The sequence below is a fragment of the Schistocerca piceifrons genome, chromosome 10 (assembly GCF_021461385.2).
Source record: "Schistocerca piceifrons isolate TAMUIC-IGC-003096 chromosome 10, iqSchPice1.1, whole genome shotgun sequence".
NCBI classification, from domain to species: Eukaryota; Metazoa; Arthropoda; class Insecta; order Orthoptera; family Acrididae; genus Schistocerca; species Schistocerca piceifrons.
The window spans coordinates 87,299,946-87,317,711 of NC_060147.1; the positions used below are offsets into that span (position 1 = coordinate 87,299,946).

At 37.9% G+C, this 17,766-nt stretch overlaps 1 protein-coding gene across 1 annotated transcript in view; it reads left to right on the top strand.

Moving 5' to 3' along the window:
• Window positions 1–4,778, top strand: part of LOC124718713 (protogenin A-like) — a 416,220-nt gene extending 411,442 nt beyond the window's left edge. Inside the window, exon 20 of the mRNA XM_047244333.1 lies at window positions 1,853–4,778. Coding sequence (XP_047100289.1) covers window positions 1,853–1,943 — 91 coding nt within the window. The 3' untranslated portion in view covers window positions 1,944–4,778. The remainder of the gene's footprint in view (window positions 1–1,852) is intronic.
• The last annotated feature ends 12,988 nt before the right edge of the window (window positions 4,779–17,766 follow it).

A 17,766-nucleotide genomic window follows, 5' to 3' on the forward strand; every position in this document is an offset into this window, starting at 1 on the left:
GTTATTTTCACTAGCTATTGGCCAAAATCAGTGTGCACGCCATAGTTGTACTCCTCTTACAAAACCCATTTTCCCACTCTTTCTTGCTGTGATGTAAATATTCCCTGCTGCCCGTGCACACAAGGAGCAGTCACAGGAGGCAAAAAAAACCTCCATTTTCTCACAGCACAGTAAATAACTTTCCAATCGATTTGCCGTCCAAACTAATGGTCGGCATAATTATATACGAATGCATTAAGATGTTGATGTTTGTTGATCTCAATACAACTCTCTTAGAAACTCTAATTTCCGAGGTTCCATTCATATGCATTTCCTCTTCAAATCCTGACTGGTCAGAGTTGAAAAAAAAAATTCATTACTGATTGATGAAATAAATTTGTTTATCTCATTTACAAGTTTTTGGGCCAATTCTGCAGTTTGCTCTGCACCGTCAAGTTGACGCTTGTTTGAAATTTCATTATCTTACATGTTCCAATTCTGCAGTACTGTTTGAAGTTACGAAACCATTCACCGCTTCCCTCAAAATCACTGTAATCTATGTCAGGCACAGTTTGACGTGTGTAGCATAGTAGGTCACTGTCGTGCACATCCTGTAAATTGTATCGAGCATCCTCGAAATGTGCAAACACCAGCTTTTGTAAGAAGTGTGCCTTGTCCCTTGAATATCTGTAGTTTCTCGTATCTGTTACACGGTCATATTGCTACAGGCTTATTCAAAATTTGTTCTGAATTGCTTTTTACTGCACTGCAGATCATCTTCCATACACGTAATTATGTGTAGTACAAGCACCTTGCACAATGAATGTCCCTCGCTATGTTTAATTGATGACAGGATTGGTGGCTCCCTGTCTTAAAAAGGATGATAATCTATATTGCTCGACACCTATTTCAGTATCACTTTGCCTCGTTAAGCACGTATCATCATCACTGTACTCGTCACGTACACTGTCCACACAGTCGAGCGTATATGACCCCACACTTTTCACTGAATCGTCAAGCAGAAATGCTAATATTTCATCTGCTACTTCTCTTTCACACTGTAAAATTTTCTCGGTTCCTTTCTGTCGAAATGTCAACTTTGGCAACTGTCGTTGTAGATATAGTGCAAAGTTTGCTTTGTTTATCATTGCCATTGCACTGCTCTGTATGAGTAACATTAGCACTGTAGCTCTGTTGTGAGTTATTCATCGGCTAAACAGTTCAGCTGCACTCCACAGCTTCATGCTGTGCTCACCATTGGATACCTCCAGTCGCATCCCCCTGTTGCCATAAGCAGCCATTACTGCGGTTGCACGATAGACAATATGTAGGGTGTCAAATGCCATAAACATCATTTGCCTTTTGTGACCTCGCACTCTAAGTGGTCCTTTTGAGACTTTGATCAGCGTGACAATGCAGCCTGTCATAAAGCAGCACGTATACTTCACTCCCACACCCCAGCATGCAACATCACTATCTTCTCCAGTTTCAGCTGTTGAAGAAGAATGGACAGTCAGTCCTCCACAGAGATTCAGAAACGTCATTGAACATGTTTGCAGTAGAGTTCACTGTGTTACAAAGGTGAAGGGTGGGCACGTGTGTGTGTGTGTGTGTGTGTGTGTGTGTGTGTGTGTGTGTGTGTGTGTGCGCGCGCGTGTGCGCGCGCGCGCGCGCGCGTGTGCGCGCGCGCGCGCGCGTGTGCGCGCGCGCGCGCGCGCGTGTGCGCGCGCTGCGCGCGCGTGCGCGCACACAGTTTTCAGCCTCATTTGTGCACCTGTTGTCAGTTGACACCTTTACCGTTTGGTGTGTTATTTTTAGAATGTCACGTAGGATAGATAACCACAAGTGACTGTTACCGAGTTATCTTTTGCAGTGCGGCGGACACTTCAGCTGAGGGTTCGGTTGTGGACACGACACAGGTGACCCTCCTGGGCTCCGACATGGCGTCAACGACCTCAGAGTAGCCGTTCGGAACCAGCCACTCCGTGTATGGATGCGGGTACATGCCACACGATGCTTCCTCCTCCTCCTCCTCCTCCTCCTCCTCGCATTTCTTTCTGCCGCCGGCACCGTTGTGCGTACTACTACTCCGGCCACTTCTCGGAAATGGCACACTGTCGCCGTCAGAGAGGGAGAGGTGTGGTTTTTCTAAAGTTTAAGTGATGTGTATTATAAAGCGTAGTGTTAAGGGTAGCGTATTTATAAATGTTTAATTTGTATAATGTTTCTCTTCTTTGCTTTTTGCCATTTTTTTCTGAACGTAGTACGGAGTGACGGAGCAGAAAAGACAAATTTAATTTTCTAAAAAAAATTTAAAAAAGTGACAACACGATAGTGTCTGGGAATAAATTACTCGTACAGTGATATTAGTATACTTTGCCTAATTACTGTAAAGGAAGAAGAGTAATAGTGGAACAATATTTAATGTAGCGACCCTTTTTATTTTGTTATCGATTTGTCGGGAGCGGCTGCCCGTGTCGCAACTGCACCGCAATGTGCGCCACTGTCAGTTGGCTGTGAGCGACTGTAAAAGCGACTGAAGCGTAGCTTGCGAGACCGAGATTCCACTTTATTTTTTATTTGTCAGTAGCAGTGTAGCTACCGTTGGTCACTTTAAGTGTCTCGCCTAGCAGTTCTAAACAGATAAAAGTTTAAACAAACACTATTGCTGGTTCTGTATGACACAGATGTCCTGTGTGCAAATGAAAAAAAGAAAAAAAAGAGAATCAATTGATGGTACCTGAAAATAACTCTTCTTGTAAAAAATGTAACAGAAAATTATAATACAAAACGCTGTTTAAACCGACAGGTTTTATTACATTTCCATGTACACTAATCAGTGTCTAGAATAGTTTCCAAGTACAGTAGTTATTCTGCATTCCATTAGATGTCAGGCAGAGGGAACAGATTGTTGCACCCTTTGATAGACTGCGTTTTATAATTTCTTGTGATTATTTGTGTTGCTGATCAAAAACTACCGTAATTGTATCATCAAGTGCTTTGTGGCCAATAATTGTAACAGTAGTCGGAGTCCAAACAAAACATTGAGAAAGCCTGGAATAATATAGTGTCTTATTCACCATTTGTCCCTAGATTACTTGAATCGCTGACCCACAAATGACACACTTTCATCCAGGTTGATAACCCGAACTGGAAATTATAATAAGAAAGGGAAAAGAAACACACGGGAAAAATACTGGACCAAATTTGGTTCTCTCTTCATTAATTGATACAGTAAGAATGGAGAGTTCCTTTTTAATATGCTCCAGAAGTGGACGGGATTTATAAGGTACCTCTCTTTAGCCGAAGTCTTCCAGAGTACAATCTGGCTATCTCATTCAGTGTCCAATATCTCTTTGTGTGTAAACGTGTGCATCAGATCCAGGCTGTGTGAAGGAGGAAATGTTATGAGTTTGATTTGTTGCAGAACTCTGCAGGATTTAGACGTTGAGCTTTGGATGCCTTGCTCTAACTGCACAGTACTTCAGCAGAGATGAAGCCTCTTCACATTTTTTTGTGTAGCCTGGGTCTGACTTTTTTCAGATTCGAGATAGTGTTGGTAAAACAGTTTTTTGTTTTGATTACTCAATTATCTCAAGATAAGAGCTACTACAACACTATTTCAGTGTTTACATGGCAGTACACAAACATATACTCTTAATTTTTTTTAGTTGTTACATAATTTTTGCTTACTCCATGCAACATCTCTCTTTAGCTGGTAGGGACTTCATAAGTGTGTACTAAGTCATCAGCAACACAAATGAATCTGTGTCATGTTATCAAAGGGAAAACAGTTTGTTCTCACTATCTGCAAATATAGATCTTCTGCTCAGACTGTTCTTCTTCCCTTTTTCAAAAAAAACAAAATCATTGCTTTATAACTGTAAACACAGGGTGAAACTCTCCTGTTTGTTATTGATTTTTACGGAGATTTTATGGAAGTATATAACATTTAGGGGACCACCATAATTTGTACATCCCAGCTTTACCATGCTGCTGTGGCAGTCGCCAACAATGTATGGAGACTTATTTTTTTGATCAGAGAAATTACAGAATTAGCAGAAACTTTATGACTTTAGAAGTCATTTTATTGGTATCATGCACTCAGTGCACCCCACTGCTAATTATTTGGTCAGAATACCTTTACACGAATGAATCTTCAGTTTTCATACATTGTTACTCTCGATCTCTGTCTAAAACTATCTTTATTTGAAAATATTTTTTCATTGGCTGCCTTTTTTGTGTGGATTTAAGTTGAATTTCTCAAGACTGTCAGAAGCGCACAAGCAAAACAGAAGCACCCCTTATTAAACAATGCCAATTATTTAGTGAAATTCCTCTACAGTTACTTAAGAATTTTTGCCAGCTGTGGAAAGTATCTCAGTGGAAGCTTTTCTGTTCTCTAAGCATACCATTGTCAGTCACATCACTTTATACTTCTGGTGATGTTAGTATTCATGTGACTAGTTTTTAGTGGAGATTTCCTGTATTCTTTAGCTTGTGCTGCCAATATCTATAAACAGTAATAATTTTGTATTTTCTCTTATGTTCTATATTGTCAAAACATCCAACAGAAAGTACTTTATGTAATGGAAACATTTGTTGTCATATACTTCTTTTTGTAGAATCACTGGTGGTCCCTGTCAAAGATTATATGTGAAAGCAATGCTTTAACCAAGTCTGTTCTATTCAAACACTGTATATTTTTGTGTCATTTTTGTTTTGCACTTGAATAGTGGAATCAGTGGCAGACAAAGCACTGTGTAACTAGTACTAGCATCATGACAATATAAAATGTTATCCCCTAAATTGCTACACACTTTCACTGTGTAGTGTGTGGCAACAGTTTCGAAACTGAGTAAATATCACATCCTATCATAAAAGTATCACACTCTGTTTTGAGTAAAATAACTGTCAACCAGACAGGATTTTGAATAGTGTAATCTCTGGCATGAAATTGTGTGTAATTTTGGTTCTTTCTATTTTGTTACACTTTATGACAAATTATTCGCGCTAGCTCGGCAGACTCTGAGACTGTATTACAGAAAAGGCAATTTATTGCAAGGAAGTTGTTATTGAATGTACTCATTGGTAATGCCGACTGTCCCTATTATTTTGTCACATTGCCTTAAGTGCAACTTACTTCTCTCCTATACCCCAGGGTCTTCGCGCTGTACTCACTAATATTACGGCCGAGTAGTCTGCTGCCTCAGATCTGTACCGCTTGTGTTACTTGTTCTGTTTATTCAGTATTAAGCACCCCTTTTTTTAGTGTAACGTTGGTTGTAGAAGAAATGCAGAGAGGATTTATTTCCAGTTCTGCACACAGTTTTGGATATAATTTACAGCTCGTCCCGTAACATCACGTTAGTTCCTCGGAGAGCACTGCTGTGTTTGTTGGCAGTGATACTGGCACTGCAGAAGGTTGTGATTTTACTATATGAAAATAGAAGTTTTATTTTGACAGAAAATATGCCAGGCATGATATTATTATTGACTTGCAGGGACCCTAGTTACAATGCTGGTAAAAACTTTAAAGACACCTTAAAAGGGCCAAACACATTCTACTTACTACTACATTTATGGACGTAATACTGTGCAATAGTTCAAACTAACAAAAATGAAGTCCACGACAGTTGGTCTCTGTCGGCCGTTACTCCTCGATCGATTAGTCCCAGTTGTGTGTCTGACAGTCCGTGACACCCTTGAACCACTGCCACTGTGCTTCTGTAGCGCAACTTGATCATTTGTCTCACAAAACATGCGTGTTTCCCATTTTCTCATATACTGTTTTAAGTACCACATAATGTAACATATGGTGGCTTCTAGCCATTACTCACCAAAAAAGCTGTGTATCGGACATAAATAACCACACATTCATCCATCTATGTGCTATTGCAGGGATATTTAAATTGTTAAAAATATATATTTGGTCTAATCAGAAACTTTTATAGGCACTAGTGGTTTTCATGCTTAAGTCATTATCTGAGAGTTGGCGTCCGCTAATAGATCAGGAGCCATAACAGGAAGTCTTCAACATTGAATCAGTCACAGCTGTAAAAGTATGCATTGAGCACTGAATTATCATTATTATTATCTGTAAGTAAATTATATTCATTCATTTCCACCACTATACAGCAAATTAAAAAATACTGAAACTGGTAGAAACATTCCAAAAGATCATCATCTCATCAATGACAGTTCATATTCACAGCATTCTTCTTTATATAATTGTTTTATATACCTGATGTAGGGTAGGATCTTACAAATTACAGTTGTCATGTCCTCTCTCTTTTCCTCTTTCCAGGACTGTTTGCATTAGCCATGATGATTGACACTGATGATGTCCTGTAACTTTTAAATAAGATGACACGAAGATTTGCTACATATGACAGAGTGGTCTCTTTTTTATGCACTTTAATGGTCCCAGAATGCATTACCAAATAGCGTGATTTTTCTGGGAACAGCTGCTCTTAATTGTTTTTATATTTTTTAATTTGTATTTCATTATTTGCGGCTGCTTTCAGAATCACAGCCATAAGTGACTGAGTGGGTCTTTAATTCTGGAGCTGGTTGCAAAGCATTAAATAGCATTAAATATAAGTAACTAAACTTTTTTTTCTTCTGATACAGTGGAGAAGATATTACAGATAGCAAGAAATTTGAAGACGGTATGTTTTCGTGGACTTACCTAAAGTTTTTTATCCAGCACTGTATAACTTGTGTTCCAGAATATGTCTCCATTTCGGTTTTCACCTTCCTCAATCCATGTGCATTTAAATTCAGCTTGCAGATTACTTTTACCCCACCCTTGGCATACGTATGCTCCCTCCCTAGGGAATCAGTTAGTAATGCTGGAATTTAACTGTTGCAGCTCTGCAGGCTGCCTCATGGCATTTCTGTGCAGTCAAGTAATGGGCGGTACACATCTCTGGCGGCATTTCTACTACATTTTCCAGCATTCGGTACCTGTTCAGCATAAATCTGCACACTGTACTGACAGATCTACCTCTCGGAGCACTCCGTTGACGACCTCTCCTTCGCTCCCGCCACAACACCGCTCTCCCGCTCCTGGCAGTGTGCGATTGCCCCTTCCCTTCCCTCCCTACAAACTCCTGTTCTTTCAGAAACAGAGCCTCGGTACTTGTATCGTGTAAAACTGTTTCACTATGGCCAAGAAAAATGTCTTATTTTTGTGGTTATTTTAGTAGTTATTCACTAGTATTGTAGTTACTGTAATTTACTGTTACTCTCTTTGTTATTGTAGTTGTCATAATTGTGAAGTCGTAACTTTTCTTTGCTAAGATATTTTTTTGTTGAAACTGAATTATCCTTCCCCTATTACCATCGTTTAGTTAGTGGTTAAGGCCTCTACTTTGATTATCGTATCGAGGTGATGTCGGTGTGGGATGTGTTGGTAATGTGAAAAAGACGGGCGTCGAGTCGGCAGGGATACTTTGCACGGCACGCGCAAATCCCAAATACTCACGTGAAGTAAACGCTTGACCGGAGTAGTTTCTGTGTGCAGCTAGGCCTAACGAATCGCATTCCCGTCTGACGGTGCGGAGTGGTACTACCCACACTCACAGCCGTTAAGAATGATGCCGTGCAAGTATTGCAAAATGTGACCACGTTGGCAGGGATGTTGGTGTACAAGTAAATACCGAGTAGTTCTTATGCGAGACACTCCACGTCGGGAGAGGACAGTTACTGTTGTCTGCTGCCAGTTTGCTTGCAGGTCTCAAAAATGCTATTGTTACAAAGTGCAGTGCTTGCCACAGTTTATGATCTCTCTTTCTTGTCCTGAAAAGGATACATCATTTGAGTTTTGAGTACTACATTTTTCTCAGTGCTTTTTTTATCTGTATTATTTTGTTGTTTTCATTTTTCATTCTCTGTCTTTATGCCTGTAAGTGAATGTCCAGAGCATAAATCAGCACTTTTAAGGGGGGGGGGGGGGGGGTGCAAGCATTTTGGCCTCTCTCTCTCTCTCTCTCTCCCCCTCCCTCACACACACACACACACACACACACACACACACACACACACACACACACACACACACACAGTAGTTCAGTACAACTTGCTTGAATCTTATAAAGTGAGAGTGCCAGACATGGATGGCAGTTCTCTCTGATTTACTCAGGGTATTCAGTACAAATCTAATGACGAAACTACTGCACGTAACCATCACATAGTGAACAATGATATCCACACATGGAAAGAATTTCATGAGGAGAATGATGGAATCTGTAAATGGCAGCAAGCAGTTGGTAGGTAATTAAACTGATAATTAGCAATGGCTCTCTTGGATTTTTCTATTTACAACTTGGCCTGTGCAATTAATGAATGGTTAAGTCAATGCAGCAGCGATTATGGTAAGTGGTAATATTCATTGTTTCCCCAGAATTCTCTGTTAAGTACACCAAAAGTCTCTCGTGTAGTCCAACACCCTGGATTCATTGTTCTTCATCAACTCAATTTTTTTTATTGGGTTTCGGTTACATATTGTTCTTGTTTGTAACTCCTAAGTAGTCCATATCACAGTGTCCTATTTTTTCCTACTTGTCGAGCATCAGTTATTTGTTTGTTTCGATATCCATCTTTTGCTCAGTCTTTGTTCACTTCCTCCTCCTCCTCCTCCTCCATCTTTACACCTTATGTTTTTTCAGAGGCACTCCTCATTAACTCATTCTGCTGCTGTGTTCATTCCACGCTGTTGTGTTGTCATGGATTTTATTTACTAATTCATAGACATTCAGTTCGTTACTAATGTCTTCATTCTTAATTATGTCTAATCTTCCGCACCCTTTTACCACTTTTTAATCTCATTTCTACTGCCTTAATTTTTCTCTCTTGTTATTCTTCCACTATATGTGTCCTGTTATTTATAACCACAGTCTTATAAAATTTTAATCATGTATCTTTCAGTGTTTTGTTTTTCAGGCACCTATCGATTGTTCCGCATGTATTTGAGAATGTTGCTGATTTCTTCTCTGTATCTCTACTACCACATCTTTTGCAGTCTTTTCCATTAGTAGCCATTATTTTTTATGTTTCTGTGGATGTCTTTGGGTTATATTGTTTATGTATTCTGCCCAAAAAATTTCATTTTGTAGGTGGTCATCTTTTTCAGCGAAAAGTGTGGCATTGCTTGCATGAAATGATGTCTTGATCCATTTGAATACCTGCATCAAATGCTCTTTGTCACCTTCTGTCATCTTGCACTTTCTTTCATGGTTGTATTCAGCATGTGCTCCAACCGCAGTACTCTGCAATTTCATATAATTTCACTTCCTCATTCTGACCAATTGACATGACATAAGAACTTAAATTCCCTGTCTTTCTTTTTTTATTCCATATTTTTTCAATGCGCCTTATCTTCTTTCCAAGTTGTCTTTTCTCTGGTCCATGTTGTTCCTGAAATATTCTTTTTCTTCTGCTCAGAAGTCTTCTGATTGTTGTCTTTTATTTTTTATATAGTTTCTTTTAATTATTTCTGACACTTTAACATTTCTTTCTAGTTCTTTTCTTATTTCTGTATTCTGGGCCGTTAATGACCTCTCTTTCCAGATATACAGGAATATTTGTTTTGTTGGCCTGTTTTCATTCATTCAGTTTTAGGTTTTCAAACCATATTGACCTGTGGTTTGTCATTACATCCAATATTTTCTGTACATTTTGCTAGGTATCAACATTTCCCAGTACCCAGCTCTCTCTTTGCAATGCAGCTATCATTTGTTTTTTATCGACCTTTAAAGTGTCTTCGGCTTATAACCATACAATGTTTGAATACATGTAAACATTCCAGTCATTGTGATATAGTGTTTTAGTTTTGTTTTGTATTTAGAGAGATCTTTTCTTGTTGTACATATTTTTTGTTTTAGAAGTACTTACATCTATTACAAATTTTTCTAGTGTTGTCTACTGTATGGTTTCTTCAAGATATTTATGAACACTGACTCATCTTCTTTTCTCTTGTTATGTTTCTATGTATTTTTGTGCAATTTTTAATATTTTTTATGGATTTTATTTTTATAGCTGAAGTTTGAACACCATTTCTATTGGCTATTTTTCCTGAAGGTAACACCTCATTTCAGTTTTTCAAAAAGTATTGCAAAATCATCTGCAAAAGTTAGGATGTTTTCTTGATTTCACTCAGTTTTCTTTCCAGTTGTTGGTTAAATTTTGTGATTCAGTAGCTCCAATTTTAAGATCTGTATGATCTTTTACAATATAGTTAAACACTAAAAGAGACAAAGGGTCCCCTTGTCTTCTACTAGTTTATGTTTCAAATAGCTGATTTATTTCATGAATTGTGTGTGGTACTTTTGTTTTAACAACAGATACTCTAGTTGTTTTACCCATCATCATCATCATCATCATCATCATTACTACTACTACTACTTCCCTTAATATTCCACACTTACCAGTTACAGATTGTAATTCCCACAATAACTGTGTAATGTATTCTATTATATGAAAGATTAGAGACAGCCTCATATTGTCCTTTGTTGATGTTGATTATCCATAAACATGCATGATTAATTTTACAAAACTAATTTCAACAACAGACGAATCTGGGAAACCAACAATATCTCTATCAACGATATATGTCTGTATACAAATAGTAAGTAATCAACAGTATCCTCACATAGCAGTTTATGATGCAGATAGAATCAGTTATGAAAACAAAACAAACTTACTGGAATATGCCAAGCAAAACTGTTTATTGTTAGGGTATTCACTTGTAGGATAAACTTGGACACTAGGTGCTCCAACTGTAGGAATCGTTTGGAAATCACAAAACTGAATTACTCAAATTCTGTAAAGTTGAGGCACCGTGTTTATCTTGCACCCTGGGCAGAATTATTTTCTGCAGTAAGCAAAATTTAAAAGTTTTTTCATTATTTTAAAATAAGGATGATCGTCAATTATTCTTCAACAACAGTGCACTATTAATGAAAGGTCAAGTGTCATTGAAACATCATGGTTTTCACAAAAAATTGTTTTATTCTCAGTGATCCGACTATTTCACCTTGATGCATCTGTTGTCTCCATTGAGCATCTTTCTGTGCTGAAACTGATGTGGTGTGCAAATTTATCTGCTGGTGTTTGCAGTGTTTTCTATATAGCCTGATTCACAGTCAGTCTTTGTGAGGTATGTCAATAATTTTAGGAAGAGTATCATCTTCAGGGCAGGCAGAGACATTAATCTAACAGAAATGTAATGTGATATTTGGCATACACCTCAGCTACCGTATTTCATTATATCTTGGTTCCTCCCTGCTATCTACAGTGTCAGTTTATTTAAACTTAAAAGCATTTTTTGCATTTACCATGATCTGCCAGCAATGACCTTTTATAGATAGAGCCCCAACTGAGGTTTCTCATCTGAGCTGCAATGAAGGTTTTGTTCCAGCCCCCTACTACTTTTCTACAAGCTTTCACTTCGGTGTCCGTACTATAATTCCAAGTTGGAAACAACAAACATAGATGAAGAATGTCAACCACTTGCCAACTCACCTGCAATACAAATGCGACCCCCCCCCCCCATACACACACACACACACACACACACACACACACACACACACACTCTGCCAACTCAAAGCAATAAATTAATAGCACACTAATAGCTAGGAAGCTAATTAAGTCTCAGTGCTGTTTTGTGCACCTATGCATTATAGGCCAATCATGCTAGGCAGTGGTTGCCTTTCTCACATTTATGTAACCAGTTCAGTATTTCTCCTTTTGCTTGCATCCAAACTTTTTCTGTCTTACGGGAAACGAAGTAGCAAATACAGTAGCAGTTACCAAATTCATTTAATGTGAGAGTGTAGTCAGTTGACAGGAACATCTGCTACAGTTTGTATTGCCTGTCAAATGACAGCCATTGGTGATAGAATGACTGCTTGTGATACAAGAGTTCACAAAATGATAATGTCCAACAGTGGATAGATCACACATTCCAGACAGCATATGCTTCTACACATGCTGTGTGAAACGTGCAACCCCCCCCCCCCCCCCCCCCACACCCACACACTTTCTCTCTCTCTCTTTCTCTTCTGGATGGAACATCTGCCCCCTAAGTGTTGATTTATGCTCCCGTTCTAAATGAGATTGATTGTTCTCAGGCCAAGTAATCTCAGGTACCAGTACAGTAGTAATACATTTTGTTGATGCTGTTATTGTGCGGAGACCTTTCTTTTTATCGCTTTACATAACTGCCGACCATTGTTCCTATGCTCTCGGGCACGTGTACACGGACTGTTCGCTGCCCCTTTGGGCCGTCAGGTTCCGACTCCGACTAGTCCGCGGCACTGCCCCGCGCGTGACTTACTTTTGAGGCATCTAGTGATGTGTCTGAACTACGGTATGGAAACTAATCGATTCGAGTGGTGTTTGTTACGTATTCAGCCTAGTTGGGTTTAAATTATGTGTGTTATTTTTTTATTATCTGTACACATTTGTAATTAATCTTTTATTCCTTCTCACATTACCAACATGCCGGTCTAGTTTCTGTAGTAATTTACTGGTGCAGAGGTCGCGTGATGTGAAATAACTTTATATTGTAAATACTGTGCAGAGATTTTATTTTTTATTTTTGTGACTGTGTATAAAATTTGTAATGAAACTGATGTGGTATTTCAACAGCTTCATATTATTCCTGCAATTGGACTAGGCTCAGTTTTATTTCCTTGAACTGGACGAAAGGAGCGGGGATCGTCATCCTGTCGCGATGTCAGAGGAAAGGTTTCAATTTGTAAATTAGTTTAGGAGCTAGTGAGCTATTTGTGATTGACGAATGTAGGCTCCTACAAACAGCGGTCGTGATACACAGTATGTTGTCTGAGACTACTTTAGTTTTTGCAAGGAAGGAAGTCACAGGTAGTCACATGTTAACATGCTCTGTGGTTTTTGTTATATGAGCTTTTGGCCAAGGTCGAAAGCATATTTTTATGCATAACATTTTGTCATCTTATACTGGAAATATCATCAGAGGCTGTTGAAATGTAGTTAGTATTTTGAAACTTGAAGAAGACAGTCAAACTGAACTGTTTAGATGAAACCACAGAACACTGCCTAATATTATGGCATTGCACGAACATGTGTTACAGAATTTGTAGTGTGGAAGAGTTGGTGCAATTTGCTTTTTAGTCCTAAAGCCTGTAACTTGTCTAATTTCATTGCCTCTTCCATTCTCTTAAAGTATTTTTATTTTTATTTTTTTTATTATTTCTGTGGCCTCTCTGCACATTGTAGCACGGCAATGGTCGGGTCTCGATAAAACTACAGTGATGGAGAAATGAGTTTGGTGGTTTCTTGGTCCCACTGTATGATCTGCCATTGCTGATTTATATGTGATGCCCAGTCAGCAACTTCCCTTTATCGAAGGAGTCACAGAAATCGGAAAACACAAAAACAGCTATTACAGACAATAAAGAAGACTGAAATTAGACAAGTTGTGGACCTCATTGCTAAATAAGGTAAACAATGCCAACTCCTCTATTGTACAAGTTCCCCAATACACGTTGGTACAACTCCACAATCTTTGGCAGCAGTCTGATGACATGACCTGACCTTTGCATAGTTATGTACAAACAGTCTTACTTGCTGAGGTTAATTTTAAAAGTACTAAATGCACCTAAATAGCCTGTGATAATGTCTCCAGTATTAGGAGACAAAATGTTGTGTATGGAATTGTGCCTTAGGCCACTGCCTAATACTCTTAAAACAAGAAGTGACAAGGTTGTAAACATTTACTGTGGAAGCCTGCATTGTACAGTGTAGTTGAGTAATGTTTAACTCCAGGCATTTTTCATTCAGAAGACTGTGTAGATAAAGTGCTTCTTCCATATCGGTGTGAGAATTGTCGGCAGACGTGTGTGCTGTCGGCTCGCTCCTCGCCATTTTCGGCCAGTGTGCAGGAACAGCATGGAACTGTTATTGCCTCGCGTGGCCACTGCACCTCCACCAATAGCGTGCCACCGCTGCCTGTATCGACGCTGCCCCGGCTGGTAAGAGTGTGACATCTGCGAAAAAATGCATGTGACATTCGGCTAAAATTTTCTGAAGCTGAATGAGACTGACAGCTTTTTTCGACTTTGTTATATCCCTGGGACACATTTTCTAGACAAAAGTTCTAGCATAAATTGCCCATTTCTTTTGAAATGATGATATTTTACATCATTTGGATTTTAAGAGCTAATAGTAGCCATGTTTGCAGATTATGGGTATTCAGGTCTACCTATTACACAAACTGTTATTATTCTCTTTTATCTCCAAACAAGTTTCAGCATCTTTGTGATGTCATCGGTGGATATCTTTATACATGTCAGTGAAATGAAAACTTATTTTATTTACTAACTACAGTAACAAAAAATACCTACAATATTTTATGTCTATTGTGCTCTTTACCTTAAAAGTCGTTTTGTTAAATACTGTAAGACCATTTTTTCATGATTATGCAGTTTACAGTCTGCAACAGAATGATGTTACTGTCAAATCAGTTGCCAAGTTAACAAACTATTTTATTGATAAACACAATTTTGTGCCCAAAAACTTTTTGAGAGTACAGTTTGCCATTGTTTACACCAACTAACTTTGGAGTAACATCATTTTGTTTGAGATGGCAGCTATAAGAGAGTGAAAAAAATGGGCTTACAGTGCCTAACAATCTAAAGAATAAGGTAAAAATTGCTGGAGACTTAAAATGTTTTAGGCATATTTTTTGTTAAAATAGTTATTGCTTAAAAACATATTTGTATATCACAGGTCATAATAAATAACCCACTGACGTTGGCACTGAGATACTGGAACCCATTTGAGCATAATAAAGAATAATAGCCATCTGCATAATAAGCAGAGCTGAATTTCCATAATGATTTCTGCATTCCAGCTGTTTACTAGGGAAAGTCATCAGCAGACTGTGAAATAACCGACTTTGTCCATCAAACGCAATGTCACTTGCCATTACATACCACACATTTTAGAAATAGTAAAGCTATCCAAAAAGTGAACCTGGAACACCAGGCGGACTTGCAGTCTCTCTGTTATCAGCTGGGATGGCGGTCGGGAAGCTCGGTGCCGCGTACGTAATCTACCTCGCTGCTCGGCACTTTGTGTGCGTGCGGGTCTCAGGGACTTTATGTAACAAAACAATTTTTTCATTTTTTAGTAATTCTCATACCTGGAGGTATTCCTTTACAATATTATGTACTGGTATGACAGCTCCAATTTTTTGTCCTCACGGATGTTACGGGAAATTTGAATATGCTTGGTAATTGTGTACCAATATTCTTGTAATTATTTGTGCTTCTACCCAGTAGCCGAGTTGTCAGCTCAGTAACTCCACTAACTGGTAGTGAAGTTTTTTGCTTAGGTGGCTCCTTATGTAAATAAAAAATATTAAGAGCATAATAGTGTATGTTTGTTTATTGTAACTATAGTACATTTGGTCCTAATGATTAATGTTATGTAATGAAAGGAACAGAGAATAACAAATTGTACAACTGTTGGGTGGACAGCAGGAAATTTTAATAGGTCAAAAAAAAAGGAAGATTGTATATAAATTAGTATGCAGCTATGTAAGCAATGTTTTGAGGCTGCCTGGCAAATGTGGCCATACCATATATTTTTCTGATTGGTGTACTTGTGTGTGGTTGTAATGTTATGAGGTGGTGTGCATTTTACATTTGACTTTTTCACTGGGAAGCTACATGTAGGGTTCTAAATGTTCCAGAAATTTGACACACGAAATGGACCTACTTTGTAACTCATCACTGCCTTATTGCAATACATTTTTGAACATAGTTTTCAGTTCAAACAGGTGACCCGAACCTTGTAGCACCTTATATGTTGAAACAGCTATTGTTCGCATTGATCTCTCGTGTATGACAGAGTGCCAGTTAAGAATTAACTTATTACAGCAGTTGCTTATTGTCATGGGAGTACAACTATTTGTGGCATTTACTTGCTATTTATCATTCCAAACTGCTCAAGAAACATGTATTTGTAATTTATTTTCACCTTTTTTGTTTTAAGTTCTGAAATGTAACTTCAATTTCCAATACATTTCTGTAGTTTACTCAGGTAGCAAGTCTGTGGGATTTCCCGACAGACAGTTGACCTCGCAGAAAGTTTTACAAGTTTCAATCTGGTGCTTCACATTTGTACAACATTTAATAGTTCAGCAATGGATAGGATTTGGGAATATATTTGTATGGTAACACGATTTGCTCACAAATTGCCCTACTGTGAAACCCTTGAATTTGAAACTGGTTCAGAAGTTTATGTAAGTTGTCTTAGACTTTAAGAGACTTGTTCATTAAGGTGCTAAATTTTCCAATGCAGCAACTGCTTTCCACCCAACACTTTCAATCAACCTTCAACTCAGATGACGCTAACCTAGCTGTGAGACACTATGCTCACGGCCCGGTTCTGAACTCCTCAAACCTCCACAGGTGCGTCTCAAATTTCTGAAAGACAAAACTGTGCTTGGAAAGTGACCTTTGTGTTTTTTGACACGGTCACCTCAGTTGTAGTGATTTATTCATGTGCTTTCTCTTAATATCATAATTGATTATTTCCTTTGCTTTTTGGATTCTGCATGAAGATTAAAATTGTCTGGACCTGTATTTAGTGTGAGTGGGAAAGGCATGTATAACGACTTGAATGTACAGTATTACAATTGTAATATCTTCATTCTGATGACAAAAGTCACTGTGGAATAAGTTTCCATGCCTCTTGTACTCACATCTGACATTTTGATAATTCAAAGTGTCAGTGCTCTGATACCTTTAGAGTGCTCTGTTGCTAAAATTCTTTTCGTTTTACATAAAAAACTTCTACATCCGTTTTACTTCTGTATTTTCTCCAGATAAACGATATTTAAATTGCAGAGATGTATGATAAAATTTCTTTTCACCACATCAATAACAGCTCATTCTCTGTATTTTAGTTTTAGTTACTGCATACACCTTTACGAGTGAGCGTGTAAATATGCCTCTTAACTCTTTCTCCCAGGAAGTATACTAATGGAATTCAAGCCTTTGAATGCCTTAATAATAATTAATGTTGAAGAGATTTGTTTGTATGTAAAACATACGGACAAGCAACTGGCCTCATTAACTTGTACCTGATTAGAAAATGCTACAATTCCTAGATTAAAGAAGAAAAAGTTGTAGGTAAAACATAATGATATAGACCATTCTTGCAATTTACTTATATTTTTAAAAGAAATGGACTGTGTTATAGAAGAAAAGCTTCTGATTACTGCCTCTACACGTATATGCAAAATTGACAAGTTTGCAATACTTAGTGTGCATTGTATTTTGGTTGTTTCTGTCATAATTTCTTCCTTTTCATTTTGTTAAGTTGGTTATTTATAAAGACATAAAATATTTTGAATCTGATGTAAATTTGTGCTACAAATGGGAGATTGTAGACAACACGCCATTGAAATTTTTTTTACCTTCTGGAGTTATGTTGTTTATCGTTTGTCTGAAGTAGCAGAACCATATGTTACCTATCCTCAAAACATTTGTGAATTTGTCACGCAGTGGCTACATACTTGTGTCAGATTTTTTCCCATAGGATATTTTTTGTAAATACTTGTACAAATTATTGGTGTACAATTAACAAGCATTGTCAAATATGATGTAATAATAAATTTAAAAATGATTGACATTTGTTTTTGTATTTTTCCCTAAGAGTATCCTCATACTGATAGTGAAGAGTATAATCATTTATGGTGAACCAAACAATGCACTGAAAATAATATTA